This window comes from Antedon mediterranea, chromosome 11 (assembly GCF_964355755.1).
Source record: "Antedon mediterranea chromosome 11, ecAntMedi1.1, whole genome shotgun sequence".
NCBI classification, from domain to species: Eukaryota; Metazoa; Echinodermata; class Crinoidea; order Comatulida; family Antedonidae; genus Antedon; species Antedon mediterranea.
The window spans coordinates 1388703-1405774 of NC_092680.1; the positions used below are offsets into that span (position 1 = coordinate 1388703).

The 17072-nt window shown below is 31.2% G+C and overlaps 1 protein-coding gene across 1 annotated transcript; it reads left to right on the forward strand.

The window, feature by feature from the left end:
- Positions 1-830: 830 nt before the first annotated feature.
- Positions 831-17058, forward strand: LOC140063173 (xylosyl- and glucuronyltransferase LARGE1-like). Its single transcript, XM_072109645.1, has 19 exons — positions 831-876; positions 1542-1659; positions 2115-2214; positions 2897-3020; positions 3487-3658; positions 4224-4258; positions 4660-4755; positions 5479-5640; positions 6127-6258; positions 6608-6703; positions 7306-7500; positions 8103-8204; positions 11727-11814; positions 12189-12313; positions 12831-12986; positions 13650-13829; positions 14324-14448; positions 14950-15048; positions 15336-17058. Exons 2-19 carry the CDS (start codon positions 1557-1559, stop codon positions 15421-15423), a joined length of 2178 nt encoding a protein of 725 aa, XP_071965746.1. The 5' UTR covers positions 831-876; positions 1542-1556; the 3' UTR covers positions 15424-17058.
- Positions 17059-17072: the final 14 nt, after the last annotated feature.

Below are 17072 nucleotides of genomic sequence, written 5' to 3' on the forward strand. Positions count from 1 at the left end.
AATAATATTATTCGTAAACGCAACACAATATACATTATTTAACACATATTTATAAATAAATTATTAAATAGTTTATCCATCCTGTAATTGGTGAGTTACTCGCTGTTGGATGAGTATGAATAAAAAAAAAAATAATAATAATATTTAATACACAAAAAAACATACTGTTATAAAGCATCTTTTTCATTTCCATCTTCAACCAATGTCAAATTTTAAAAGGCAGCACTAGAATTTGTTATTTGGGTGTATAATAGATATTGTATATAGAGATATGCACAACACACATTGCATTTTTTACAAAGTCACATTACCAATAATGTACCCCCAAAAACATGAAAAATTAAAGTGAATAACTATTACTTTACATTAATTTGGAAAAAAAAAAAATTATTAAGGGGACAATATATCTTTAAATATCACTACAGTATTCTGTAGGTAGTAATAATAACTAATACATAAAGTAACTCATCAAATGACAAGGATACGCTCAGGTGTGTTATAATTTCAAACGATAATGTCAGAGCATGCATATTGTTTTTATTTTATATATACCGGTAATTCTCAAAATTTTTACAGAAATTACCGTAATAGTACTGTATTAGAATTTTGTAAAAAATCAGAATCTACTCAGCGACCAAATTCCACTTTTTTAGTTAAATGGGAAGAATATTTCATTCGTTTAAAGCCCTGGAAATATTCTCCCCATCGCATTTACTAAAGCATGTAAAGATATAAAGCAAAGATCTTATACTATTACTAGTATAAAGTTATGAAAATAAAATAAGCTTGAGGGCTCACTTCATCCATGGAAAGGTCGAGTCACAACAAACCGTACGTGCACGGCGGTGGTACATATTACACATCTAGGCCTAGCTGGTAGGCTAACATTAAATACAGTTTAAAATATATAGGGTTATCGTCTAAATATTTAAAGCAATTAGAAAACAATATCTCTTTTTGATATAACAGGTTTGTTTTCGAAACATTTTAGTAATACGTTATAGGCTAGCTAGTAAGTAGGCCTAGCTAGGCCTAGCCTCTCTAGCTAGTATAGGCCTAGCCTAGCTAGTAGTAGGCCTGGCCCTATGGATTCCCGGCCCTATATAGCTAAGCTAAGCCTACACTCTAGGATCCCTCTGCTGTATAGGCTAGTCTAGCTAGGCTAGACCAGGTAGGAAGAAGTGGCTAACACTCAGGCTAGCTAGGCCGGGCCTTTACTTTATATTATAGCCTAGCTAGGACTAGACCTTAAATAAAGTAGTAGGCTGTAGCATGTTAATGTAGGAGATCTCGCTAGTCACGAACGGGTGGAAAAGCGGGCTAGCTAACCATGGAGGTATCCTCAATGAGCTAACTAAGGTATAAACTATAAGAAAGGCTAACTAAACTAGGCCTAACTTAATTACTAATAAATTTGTTTAATATATACAAATATTATTAAATAATGAATAGGAGGGGTGCCTATTATTATATATTATTTGTTATCACATAACTTAGTAACTGCTGTAGCCATTCAACACCCTTTTTTCCTAAATTAATAGAATGATGCAAATTTTATGACCATGACTGCTGTGAAAATTCATTGGAAGAAGGGACTACTGTTGCTTTTTATGTCCACATGTCTTATTTGTTTATACTTCAGCAAGACTAACAGTCAACGTAAGTTTAAATTGTGATTAAAAAGAACAATCAAATTCACACAGCATCTGTGTAGGATAATCAACATACATACTTATATTTATTTTTTTATTTTTTATTAAACTGCATCACGATTTACAAACCATAATTAAAACATAAAGATAATTATAATGTGACAGTAAACAGTTTAGGGGAAAATAATTACACCTCCCAAAAAAAAAAAAAACAGCATTAACTGCATGGTTTAGGATGGAAAACCTTTTGGCACTTAAACTGTTAGAGATAAAATGTGTATAAACAGCGACCAGCACAATGCCTAGAGACACATTTACATATTTCAATTCATAAAATGATTGTTTATGGAATTTAATTTTACATAATTTATTTATATTATTTACCATATACTTGTAATAAATCTGGGAAAAACGCTGAACGTTTTACAATTCTTTAATATATACTTGTATATTACATTTCAGACCAAAGAAATGTTGGTCCAATATTGGACAGGAATTTAGATTTGGAGAAGAAAGTCCAAGATTCTGAACATGAGAATCAGTTGCTGAAAACTCAGCTAAGGTATCAATGTCATTGTGTTGTTTATTTTATGTTATATTTCATTATGTTATATTGCACTTATATTATGTTATATTGCACTTATATTATGTTCTATTGCACTTATATTATGTTATATTGCACTTGTATTATGTTATATTGCACTGTACTATCTAAATAACTTTATAAAGTTTTCTAATTACTATTCAATACTGGACTTTTCTTAAGGTTAACCGGTCTCTTTGTACTGATTAAGTACACCTTCAGAATATGGCCAGCCGAGGCCAAGGTGTCCAGTTGGGAGATTTAACTGTGGTATTGTTTCAACGATTCTTTCTATAAGGCAGAGGCCTATTAATTGTGATTTGTGCCAATGCACACAATTGATTTGACTACTGTAATAATAATTACCATTAATCATTTAGTGAAACACTTGCTATCAATTTAAAAATGTAAGATGTTAATTGTTAAAACAGAAAACCTTTAACTGATTTCTCTTTATTATTTTAATATTTAAACATCCATTTCATTAAAAAAAAGGTTTAACATACTCTAATATTGTGCGTGTCGATCATATTATATTTTATACTGTATACTAGAAGCGCCGTATACAAATGTTTGAATCACTATAGTCCTCATAGGATTCTGTGGAAGTGATGTGACAATAGTTTTACCAGACCTTTTACCCGTTTATATTTTTATACAGAATATCTCAGAGCCAATTACAACATACTTATGAACTGTATGAACAACTCAAAGAAGAACGAAATATATCATCTTCTGTCAACCAATCAGATTGTCGGAGTAAGATAACGATGCCAAAATGCGAGGTATGATTGGCCAATGTCTAAAGCTCTGTCTACACCATCAAACTTTATGTGACAAAAAATGTGATGTGCTCATATATGGACACGATGATGTCACACTTTTTTTGTCAAGCTAGTTTGATAGTGTGAACGGAGCTTAATATTAAGGAGACATCTTCAGGACGCAGTGTCCCTTTAATAGAAATATCTTTTAAAGATTTCTATTTTTAATTATATTATTTAGTTAATTTTAGTTGTCAAATGTTATATTGTCCATGTATTGTTCTGAGAGTCAACTTCAGCTGGATGGACCATCCTCGTAAATATTGTTGAAGTAATTTTTTTATATCCAAAAGAAGAGCTTCTGCTGTATTCATTTGAGCTATTAATACCAAGCTTGCTTATACTATTCCTGTTATGTGTTTAATATCTACCTTCTATAATATTGTTATTCTATAATTATTATCTATTTCATAATTGTTTTTTACAGGTTATTCATATAGCAATAGTATGTGCTGGTCACAATTCAAGTCGTGAAGTTATCACCTTGATTAAATCCATTCTTTTCTATCGTAAAAATCCTCTACACTTTCACTTTATCTCAGATGAAATAGCTCAACTAACTCTTAGCACATTATTCAAAACATGGGATCTGCCAGGGCGTAAGTATATTGTATTGTTTAAAAAATGAAAAAAATAAATTTTCAATAGGCCATTTTGTAGTTTTAATAAGGTTATTCACTTTTGAACAAAAAATAATGATTTCACTTATAAAAAAAAGATAAACAGTTTTTAATTTAACCAACAATCAGACAATGGACGCCTGAATGACTATTTTTCTTTGAGTTACAGTTTAAATAGGTAAATAAATTTGGTTTTTTCCCCGATCCAATTTGTGGTCAAAGTGAATAACTATTATGTGGTGTGGTGATTCACTTTTGGAATGTTTTGTGTCTCTATTTCTCTCTGTTATTGGTCTCATCTATTATATTTTTGTATCTTTGTACTGTCCTCGTTTTGAGATGAATGAATGAAATAAAAAAAGAAATTCTTTGATAATAATTTCATTATTAAAAATAAAAACAAATTCAAATGTGCACTCATAAGCTGCTACCTATAGAACTGATAGTCATGACTGTGAATTGGAGCCATACTGGTATAGCAAGGATACCGATTTTGAAAAGCTTTGAATTACTGATTTTAATCATATTGTTTGTTTTCTTTTAGTTGAAGTTAGTTTTTATTTAGCAGAAACGTACAAGGTAAGTGAATTTATTTATTTATTTATTTTGTTTTCTTTCAGTAGGGTAGCCCTCTCATAATAATATAACACTGCTTTTCCGAGGGGCCCTACGACGCATTGTTATTGTGGCATGGGTTGGCTAAGGTGTTAGAGATCTATTATTATTTATCTTATATTACAAATAAATTTTAATAAAAAATTCAATTTATGCTAATTTTTGGCAATCATCATCATAAAAATATATACAGTACTATTACTTACAAAAATTATTCAGAAATTCAATTCAGTTTGTGACATTGCTTAATGGATCCTTTTGTAGTTAGAGGAATAAATTGATACTTACTGTATGCTGGTCATCAGATGTTTGAGGAGCATGTTATGAAAATGAAATTATTTTAATATTTGTCTTTCTTTTTGCAGAGTGATGTTTCTTGGATTCCAAACAAACATTATTCTGGAATATTTGGATTAATGAAATTAGTATTTATGAAAATATTACCAAAGGATTTAGAAAAGGTAACTTTACCAAGAGGGAATTCAGGAGTGCGGTATAAAAGGGGACCTTTGTTTTTACCAAGAGGGAATTCAGGAGTGGGGTATAAAAGGGGACCCTGTTTTTACCAAGAGGGAATTCAGGAGTGCGGTATAAAAGGGGACCTTGTTTTTATCAAGAGGGAATTCAGGAGTGGGGTATAAAAGGAGACCTTGTTTTGACCAAGAGGGAATTGAGGAGTGGGGTATAAAAGGGGACCTTGTTTTTATCAAGAGGGAATTCAGGAGTGGGGTATAAAAGGGGGTGTTTTTACCAAGATCAGATTCACAGGGTTTTAAGAAGTTGACATAAATTCTAGGAACAAATATATTTTATTTACTGTGTATTTTCATTCTATGGAATTATTTTCTTCCTTTTCTATATTAGGCCATATTTCATTTATAAATACAGTAAAACAAAATATAATACATTTCAGCTAAACTTCTTGTAAGGAACCACCCAGTGGCGTAAAGCAAATGCCCGAGGCCCCTGGTTTAGGAACCCTTTGTGGTCCTCCAACGCTGGAGGCCTCGGGTGTTTTTAGCCTTTTTCGACATACTTTAATGCCTGTTTATTCCTCTGGGCACTGCTCAGGGGCTCCATAAGCTCAGGGGCCCCTGGGTTTAGCCAGTGAGCGCTCAAAGAAGTTACGCCACTGGAACCAACTCCCGTTTCTGATCCCTGATGGTTTCCACTTTCTTTTTCAGGTAATAGTGTTGGACACAGACATAACATTTGCAAGAGATATAGCAGAGTTGTGGCAGTTGTTCCGTCATTTGACAAGTCCGAAACTGTTTGGACTGGTTGAGAACCAGAGTGATTGGTATCTAGGTACCATCTGGAAGAAACATAACCCCTGGCCAGCACTGGTAAGATATAAGCAAACGAGTGTACAAGTGAAATAACAAGTATACCACACAAGGCATTATTGAAATGTCCAATTGTTTACTGCACAACTGTACTCAGCCATAGAAATATTATGTAGAGTGGAACCTACATTTTAAGTACAGCACAGGACCGAGAGATATACGTAAAACATAGGATTTTATACTTAAGGTACATAAATTATAAAAAAAAAACATGTGTCATGACGTAAAATCCAGTGAATGTAAAATCAGTAATAATAATAGTAAACTGTTATAGTTTTTGGCAGGTATTAAACATAATATGATTAATAACAATAGTCTTGGGTGTGCAAAATACTGTAACAATAGGCAGGGAATAACCAAAGAGGTACTGAATACCTATGTAACCGTATTTATTCATAGGTCATCATGTACTACTGATGTCCGGTATTTTATAACACTGAGTTTATTCTCATAATGTAATTGCTATGATGATGTCTTTTTTTACAGGGTAGAGGTTATAACACTGGTTTGATTCTGTTGGCCCTTGACAGGCTCAGACAAATTGATTGGATGAAAATGTGGAGGTTGATTGCGGAGAAAGAACTCATGAGTTTATTATCCACATCATTAGCAGATCAGGTATATCATCATTGTTGTTGTCACAATGATGGTATAGTACAGTATATGCCATTGGGTTTTTTTTTACACAATTAGGTATTAAACATAGCATCAATTGAAATAAAGGGTTGATTGGTCGAATAATTTGTTTAAAATAGTATTGTGCCTTTAAAAAAATTTGTTGATTTTGTACAGAATCTGTTAGGGCTTTCACTTATTATTCATTGGCGGCAAAATAAATTTTATCATATAATTTTCATCCAGATTTGCATATGATTAAAGGTGTCTAGAATTTATTGTGAAATACGGGATGAATGCACATATTTGTGACCACAGAGGTCATTGACTTTGTACTATTTTTTTTCTTTAGGATATATTCAATGCCGTTATTAAGAATCATCCTCACATAGTGTACAACCTACCTTGTTCGTGGAATGTTCAGTTAAGTGAACATACTCGTAGTGAGGTAACTATATAGTCTAATAATTATGTAATCCTCACATAGTGTACAAACTACCTTGTTCGTGGAATGTTCAGTTAAGTGAACATACTCGTAGTGAGGTAACTATATAGTCTAATAATTATGTAATCCTCACATAGTGTACAACCTACCTTGTTCATGGAATGTATTATACCTCATGATGATTTCAATTTGTTGAATCATAACAAAAAATAATTTCTCTTTATTCATCTCAAATAAAAACACAAAACAAACAAACTAAGAGTAAAAAATATTTTTAAAGATGAAAAGGACCTCCAGGAAAGTTACAGTAATTAAGATACCGTAAAAAGAATAAATAAATACGAATAGACCATGACAGGATTAACAGGGGACGCGCATTGTTAGGGAATACCATTGCCAGGACAACCAGATACCAGGTGAGGTTCAAAGCAGAATAAAACACACATACATAAAATAGACATTTGGCCATGCTGCTTAGTATAAATTAATAGATACCAGGTGAGGTTCAAAGCAGAATAAAACACATACATAAAATAGACATTTGGCCACGCTGCTTAGTATAAATTAATAAAATCCTGTTTAACGTCATTCTGTTGTTTCTTTAGCTATGCTACACTGAACTCAGTGACATTCAAGCCATCCACTGGAACTCACCATTAAAGTTGCAGGTGAAGAACAAACACATTGATTTCTTTCGCAACCTTTACCTAAGTTTTCTAGAATATGACGGCAATTTACTACGAAGAGAATTATTTAGCTGTGATCATCTAAACAGTAACATATCAACACAAGAAACTAAGGTAATAAATACAAGTGTTTAATTTTTAATACCAGATTGATTGATTGATTCCAAGAAATGAACGGTTTATATCCACAACACTGTACTTGTCTTTGACTTGTTGATGGACAATAGGAACCAAGAAAGCCCACTGACCCGCTGTTTACCATCATTTATTTATTTTTTTATGACATATTTTTGTGGATAGGTGCCTTACCTAGATATAGTTCCATGAATGTACGATTTTAGAAACGATTTAAGCTCTGTCTACATTATCAATCTAGTTGACAAAAAAAAGTGTGATGTGCCTAAATATGGTAGTTATATGCTCAAATATGGTAGTGATATGACAACATCATGTCTGTATTATTGAAACATTTTAAGTACAACACAGGACCGAGAGCTGTACATAAAACATAGTATTTTATACTGATGTATTGTCCCTTTGACTGGGCACATCACATTTTTGTCTGTCAGTTTGATAGTGTAGACAGAGCTTTAGACTACCATGATGTGTTCTTTGATTTCTTGATGCGCAATGGCAACCAAGAATAGCACTGACCCTTGATTCTTGTTAACCATCATTTATTTATGCTTTTATCATGTGTTGTTTGTATCTGATAGCCACCTGACCTAGATGAGTCTGATGAGTGCTATGATTTTAGAAGAGAAAGAATACTGATGCACAGAACACATCTATATTATCTAGATTATGAGTACACACCAGTAAGTTACTTAAGAATACTGATGCACAGAACACGTCTATATTATCTAGATTATGAGTACACACCAGTAAGTTACTTAAGAATACTGATGCACAGAACACATCTATATTATCTAGATTATGAGTACACACCAGTAAGTTACTTAAGAATACTGATGCACAGAACACATCTATATTATCTAGATTATGAGTACACACCAGTAAGTTACTTAAGAATACTGATGCACAGAACACATCTATATTATCTAGATTATGAGTACACACCAGTAAGTTACTTAAGAATACTGATGCACAGAACACATCTATATTATCTAGATTATGAGTACACACCAGTAAGTTACTTAAGAATACTGATGCACAGAACACATCTATATTATCTAGATTATGAGTACACACCAGTAAGTTACTTAAGAATACTGATGCACAGAACACATCTATATTATCTAGATTATGAGTACACACCAGTAAGTTACTTAAGAATACTGATGCACAGAACACATCTATATTATCTAGATTATGAGTACACACCAGTAAGTTACTTAAGAATACTGATGCACAGAACACATCTATATTATCTAGATTATGAGTACACACCAGTAAGTTACTTAAGAATACTGATGCACAGAACACATCTATATTATCTAGATTATGAGTACACACCAGTAAGTTACTTAAGAATACTGATGCACAGAACACATCTATATTATCTAGATTATGAGTACACACCAGTAAGTTACTTAAGAATACTGATGCATAGGACACGTCTATATTATCTAGATTATGAGTACACACCAGTAAGTTACTTAAGAATACTGATGCACAGAACACATCTATATTATCTAGATTATGAGTACACACCAGTAAGTTACTTAAGAATACTGATGCACAGAACACATCTATATTATCTAGATTATGAGTACACACCAGTAAGTTACTTAAGAATACTGATGCATAGGACACGTCTATATTATCTAGATTATGAGTACACACCAGTAAGTTACTTAAGAATACTGATGCACAGAACACATCTATATTATCTAGATTATGAGTACACACCAGTAAGTTACTTAAGAATACTGATGCATAGGACACATCTATATTATCTAGATTATGAGTACACACCAGTAAGTTACTTAAGAATACTGATGCACAGAACACATCTATATTATCTAGATTATGAGTACACACCAGTAAGTTACTTAAGAATACTGATGCACAGAACACATCTATATTATCTAGATTATGAGTACACACCAGTAAGTTACTTAAGAATACTGATGCACAGAACACATCTATATTATCTAGATTATGAGTACACACCAGTAAGTTACTTAAGAATACTGATGCACAGAACACATCTATATTATCTAGATTATGAGTACACACCAGTAAGTTACTTAAGAATACTGATGCACAGAACACATCTATATTATCTAGATTATGAGTACACACCAGTAAGTTACTAAAGAATACTGATGCACAGAACACATCTATATTATCTAGATTATGAGTACACACCAGTAAGTTACTTAAGAATACTGATGCACAGAACACATCTATATTATCTAGATTATGAGTACACACCAGTAAGTTACTTAAGAATACTGATGCACAGAACACATCTATATTATCTAGATTATGAGTACACACCAGTAAGTTACTTAAGAATACTGATGCACAGAACACATCTATATTATCTAGATTATGAGTACACACCAGTAAGTTACTTAAGAATACTGATGCACAGAACACATCTATATTATCTAGATTATGAGTACACACCAGTAAGTTACTAAAGAATACTGATGCACAGAACACATCTATATTATCTAGGTTATGAGTACACACCAGTAAGTTACTTAAGAATACTGATGCATAGGACACATCTATATTATCTAGATTATGAGTACACACCAGTAAGTTACTTAAGAATACTGATGCACAGAACACATCTATATTATCTAGATTATGAGTACACACCAGTAAGTTACTTAAGAATACTGATGCACAGAACACATCTATATTATCTAGATTATGAGTACACACCAGTAAGTTACTTAAGAATACTGATGCATAGGACACATCTATATTATCTAGATTATGAGTACACACCAGTAAGTTACTTAAGAATACTGATGCACAGAACACATCTATATTATCTAGATTATGAGTACACACCAGTAAGTTACTTAAGAATACTGATGCACAGAACACATCTATATTATCTAGATTATGAGTACACACCAGTAAGTTACTTAAGAATACTGATGCACAGAACACGTCTATATTATCTAGATTATGAGTACACACCAGTAAGTTACTTAAGAATACTGATGCACAGAACACATCTATATTATCTAGATAATGAGTACACACCAGTAAGTTACTTAAGAATACTGATGCACAGAACACATCTATATTATCTAGATTATGAGTACACACCAGTAAGTTACTAAAGAATACTGATGCACAGAACACATCTATATTATCTAGATTATGAGTACACACCAGTAAGTTACTTAAGAATACTGATGCACAGAACACATCTATATTATCTAGATTATGAGTACACACCAGTAAGTTACTTAAGAATACTGATGCACAGAACACATCTATATTATCTAGATTATGAGTACACACCAGTAAGTTACTTAAGAATACTGATGCACAGAACACATCTATATTATCTAGATTATGAGTACACACCAGTAAGTTACTTAAGAATACTGATGCACAGAACACGTCTATATTATCTAGATTATGAGTACACACCAGTAAGTTACTTAAGAATACTGATGCACAGAACACATCTATATTATCTAGATTATGAGTACACACCAGTAAGTTACTTAAGAATACTGATGCACAGAACACATCTATATTATCTAGATTATGAGTACACACCAGTAAGTTACTTAAGAATACTGATGCACAGAACACATCTATATTATCTAGATTATGAGTACACACCAGTAAGTTACTAAAGAATACTGATGCACAGAACACATCTATATTATCTAGATTATGAGTACACACCAGTAAGTTACTTAAGAATACTGATGCACAGAACACATCTATATTATCTAGATTATGAGTACACACCAGTAAGTTACTTAAGAATACTGATGCACAGAACACATCTATATTATCTAGATTATGAGTACACACCAGTAAGTTACTTAAGAATACTGATGCACAGAACACGTCTATATTATCTAGAATATGAGTACACACCAGTAAGTTAGTAATGTATATTTAAAGTCATATGTCATGCTATACAAATAGAAGTTAACATTATTATTTGATAAAAGTTGGGTAGAAGAAGTCTACACTATTAAAACTAGTGTGTGATGTGTGATGTGCCCAGATATGGTAGTGATATGACATCATCATGTCCATATATAGACACATCACATTTTTGTTGTCACATCAAGTTTGATAGTGTAGACAGGGCTATAGAACCTTCAGTGTAGATTTGTTTGTCAACAAAGTGAAGTGTGCATGCTATATATTTTTTTTTTCAGAAACCAGATGGCAATGATGTGACGTTAGTAGCTCAGCTTTCTATGGATAGATTGCAAATGCTAGAAGCTCTCTGTAAACATTGGGATGGTAGGTCTACTTACTGTCATTCTGGTGGAAATATATACTTTTATATACTTTGTTGAAATATTGTATGAAAATATGGTAATTTATGGGACTGATTAATACAATCATAGCTACAGTGATGTAAAATTAAATTTATATAATATTTATTTTCTAAATCAAATGTACTTTTTTTATTTATTAATTTTTTGTAAACACCAATTTAGTCTTAATAAGAACATTATTTTAAGCTGGGAAAACATGGCTCTGTAAATACACACTACAGTCATTGTCAATAAACATCGTTTGCAAATATTAAAATTAAGATTAATATAGCGAAAAATCATTATGAAACTGATTCACAATATTTAATTAACAATTATTTATATTTTTTTTAACAGGACCAATGAGTCTTGCAGTTTATATGTCAGATGCTGATGCTCAACAGTTTTTAGTTTATGTGCAAACATCTGAAATATTAAGAAGTAGAAAAGACGTTAGTTATCATGTTGTTTATAAAGATGGGGTAGGTTATTGAATTTATTTATCTGTTATAATAATGCTAGAAGTTCTCTCATGTACAAACATCCGAAATATTAAAAAGTAGAAAAGATGTTTTCATTTTGTTTATGAGATTAATATGCTTGATTCTTTTAAATTATATTTTGTCCTTTTATGCTGTTTTATGTTTCACTTTCTTTACAAAATACTATAAAAGTAGAATTATTTTCAAAGAACGCAACTTTTAGACATTTTTACATTGGCCTTTTATTGTATGTTTTTCTTTTGATAGCTACTTTAAATGCGAACATCTTTGCCTTTTTTTAATCCATCCATCCAGAAATTTCTATTTCTTATAGTATGTCTTCAATTTTTCAATAAGTTTAAATAAAAAATAAATAAAAAATGACCAGTTCAAACTTGAGTTATACGAATTTCTGCTTTTTGTAGTATGTCTTTAATTTGTCAAAAAGTAAAAAAAAAAAATTTAATAAATGACCTGTTTGCACTTTTATGTGCATTATTGTTGTTTATTTCTATAGCAATTTTACCCTGTTAATCACCTACGCAACACAGCTTTAAACGAGGTCAAGACGCCGTATGTGTTCCTGGCTGATATAGACTTTTTACCAATGTATGGATTATATAGCTATCTTAGAAAGATGATCAGTACATTGGATGTAGCCAATACTAATAAGGTACTGTACAACACTCTATTATGCATCAATTATTTAAGGCTTTAAAGTATGCGTTATATAAGCTCTGTCTACACTATCAAACTAGTTTGACAAAAAAAGTGTGATGTGTCCAAATGTGGTAGTGATATGCTTAAATATGGTAGTGATATGACATTATCATGTCCATATATGGGCATATCACATTTTTTTGTCACATAAAGTTTGATAGACAGAGCTTGAAGAGTATCTTTCTACTATCTAAGTTTATTAGTCTCTTTTTTGTTTTGTTCTATGATTGTATAATTTAAACTACAATAAAAAGTGCATTTTATTTAATACCCAAAAAAAAGTATCTGCTAAAATAAATAATTTAATAAAACAAAAGTTTTAAAAAGGGTTTTAATTTCCTTAAAATCTATGATCTTTTAAGGTTTTGTCCTAAAGCTCTGTTTACACTATCAAGCGTTATGTGACAACAAAATGTAATGTGCCAAAATATGGACATGATGATGTCATCACTACCATATTTGAGTATATCACTACCATATTTAGGCACATCACACTTTTTTTGTCAATCTAGTTTGATAGTGTAGACAGAGCTTAAGGCTGGTCATTTGATGTTCAAATAAACTCCTGAATTAAAGAAAATATATACTAATTGGGTTAAAATAAATTGTTTTTCAGGCTTTAGTTGTTCCTGCTTTTGAAACTCTTCATTACAGAATCAATTTTCCAAAATCCAAAACTGATTTATTACACATGTTGGACATGGGTTCGTTGTTTACCTTTCGTTATCACGTGTGGCAGAAAGGTCACGCCCCTACAAACTTTCCAAAATGGAGGATATCAACAATGCCATATAAGGTAAACATATTATATCATAAATTTTTTTTTCATTTTATAAAATTATATATAAATATACAAACTCTGGCAAAAATGGAAAAGGAAAATTAAATGCATAAATATAATGAAAATAGGTCAGAGAATGAAGGCAAATGCCTGGAGGATGAAGACAAACATCTTGTGGCCTTAATAATTAAATAAATAAACTCTGGTATGGAATTTCTACAGTGAAATACTCTACTACTTATAGTTACACTAATATGTCTTTTTTTCTGTTATGACAATGAAAAATAAATGACTAGTTATTAAAATAATTACGATGTAAGTTCACATACAGCCACAAACTCATCATAGTACTATACACTGGGAGAACAGTGTTTGACTGAAGAGGCCACCCAGTATAAAGAATAAATCATAATAATAACATTGAATTTTACTTTGTACAAAAAAAAATGATTATAATTATTTTATCTATGCTCAGAATTGCTCATTTTTACCGCATTGTCTTTTTTCAGATACAATGGGATACTGATTTTGAACCATACATCGTTATTAAGAAAGACTGCCCTCAATATGATAAACGGTTTGTTGGATTTGGATGGAACAAGGTTGCACAGATTATGGAAATTGACGCCCAGGGGTAAGTTGTACTTGTTGGCCCTTTAGTACAAACTGCACCACAACACACATAAATAAATAATTACAACACTTGGCTTATACAACATTCTATAAAACATGATTAATAGTTTTAAATATCGAAAATCAGCAATTACAATACACATTTACACACACATATCAATTATTATACAATAGTGAACGTTTTGAGTGCAATAGTACAAATAATTTCTTGAGATGAAAATATAACAAGTTTTCATCTTTCAGTGCTCTCTTTTTTATGAATTTTTTACTGAATAAATCAAATAAAAATTATTTTTTCCCAGTGCATGAATATAAAACATTGCAGTACTAGCATCTAGCATCGCACTCTCGATGACATAATTAATAGTTCAATAGAATAATTATTGAATAATCCAATCAAACGACAAAATAATGCCTTCATAGATCGTTGTACATACAGTATATGATTTGATACAGATGTATTATTTCCACAATCTGTATATATTCCCTATTGTTGTTTTAGGTATGAATTCGTAGTGCTTCCAAACTCATTTATTATCCACATGCCGCATACCCCAAGTTTTGATATTGCAAAATTTAGATCAAGCTCAACATACAGAAAGTAAGTTCAACATTTATTACACTGGACATCATTCTCTGGTTCACAGTGTCTGGTTTTGCCAAAGAGGTTATATAATTAACTAGAGAGTGAAGTCAAGTGATCCTAAAAGGGCAAGGACTTAAAATGATCACAATATATATATCTGTTAAAAATAATAAATAGTATTTTATATAAAATTAATAACCTAAAATGGAAGAACCACATTAATAAGAATATATGTTTTTTAATTGGCATTGATAAAAACTGATACAGTATTTAAAATATATTTTATTTTTCATTTGATACAGATGTTTGAAAATATTAAAAGATGAATTCAGAAAAGATCTGTCCAAAAAATATGGTTTTGGTGCTCTCAAATATGTTGCCACAGAATGAAGAAATCTGCCATCTATTTATTTTATAGTATTTATTGAAGGGTAACTGTTGACATGAAAGGTTTATAATGCTGCCTTAAAAAGGCTACACTATCAAACAATTTCGACAAAAAAAGTGTGATGTGCTTAAATATGGTAGTGATATATCCAAATATGGGCACATCACATTTTTTTTTCACATAAAGTTTGATAGTGTAGACAGAGCTTAAGGCTTTTGACATAACTTGGGCTTAACTCAAATCCGGTTGGTGAGCATTCAGGATGGTAGATGTTTGTATAAGGACTCTGTTTGGTCAATTTAATGTTTGTTTTTGTCTACCATACCAAACAAAAGCTTGCTATAGAGTCTTTGACACCTGTTTCGGCTCCGGCAAACAAAATCGAACCTCAATGTTCTGTTTTTACGACGCATCACGCGGCTACGCACATCGATTGAAACATTTATTAGGAAGATTTATAATCACTTTCACAAATCAAAGAATAATCGCAGGTTTCTCTGTAAATCGTGTAATTGTTTCATATACTTTTTATTGTCCGAAAAATTGGTCTTTCAGCAAATAAATGATTGTAAAGATTTAAAGTATTTTATTTTGTTTATGATTTATGATATGGTTTGATTTCTAAGCACAAATTGTGTATTGATGTATTTTATTACAGAAATAATACATGAAATGTTACTAAATTGATAATAAACTAAATTTAAAGTTAAAATAAGGTAACGGGTCATTAATATAAGATTTTATTGACAAATTCACTCTTTCCTGTGTACAATTCATGCAAGATTCCAACAAAATCATGTATGTGTTTTTTAGATTTTGCCATTTTATATACAATCCATTATTTTTATAATCATTAAATGTTATTGGACAACACTATATATAGTCTTCCCGATTCCTTCCCCATTTATCAATCCTTTGATCTCTTCCTATTAATACATGCATTTTGACATTTTTAAATGGTACACATTTCACACAGTTAGGTACATTTGTTTTCTTGCTAAGTTATTTGTGAACAATATGATATAATTTATATATAATATTTTTAATTGAAAATATTACGTAAAATATGAACTTTAAAAGAAATTTATTTTTTTCTGTACAATTATGACCGTTGTTACCATTAACTTGTTTTTAGTAAATTATAATCTTGAAGTTCATATATGTTTTCAGTTGTAATAATGATATTTATTTGGCATGTCATCAAGCACAATCTTGCCGGAAGACAGCAATAGGTATAGGCAGATATAGCGGTCTTGCTGTACGCAGATGTAGAGTGGTGCTTTTTGTTATAACTATATTCTTTAAAATGTACATCTAGGCCCCAATTACAGGTGTCTCACCATAAATAAGGAACCCCTTTCCATTTAAAGCTCTGTCTACGCTATCAAACTAAAAACAAAAAGGTGTGATGTGCCCAAATATGGTAGTGATATTCCCAAATATAGTAGTTATATGGCACATTGTATTTTTTTTTGTCACATAAATTTGATAGTGTAGACAGTTTACAAATAAAAACAAATTATGTACATGATTGTTGCTTGTTTCAGTGTGTACTTACTACCTCTTTCCCTTTAGTCATCACATAAAGTTAGATTGATTAAATAATTGTAATTATGAAGTGTTTTAACTTGTAAATGTAATATTTTATATT

Bases quoted from the DNA above. Each gene is read 5' to 3' on its own strand.
- LOC140063173 (XM_072109645.1), top strand. From the start codon at position 1,557: ATGACCATGACTGCTGTGAAAATTCATTGGAAGAAGGGACTACTGTTG. The intron at 4,756-5,478 runs GTAACTTTACCA...TTTCTTTTTCAG, and splicing joins TACCAAAGGATTTAGAAAAG to GTAATAGTGTTGGACACAGA. The intron at 5,641-6,126 runs GTAAGATATAAG...CTTTTTTTACAG, and splicing joins ATAACCCCTGGCCAGCACTG to GGTAGAGGTTATAACACTGG.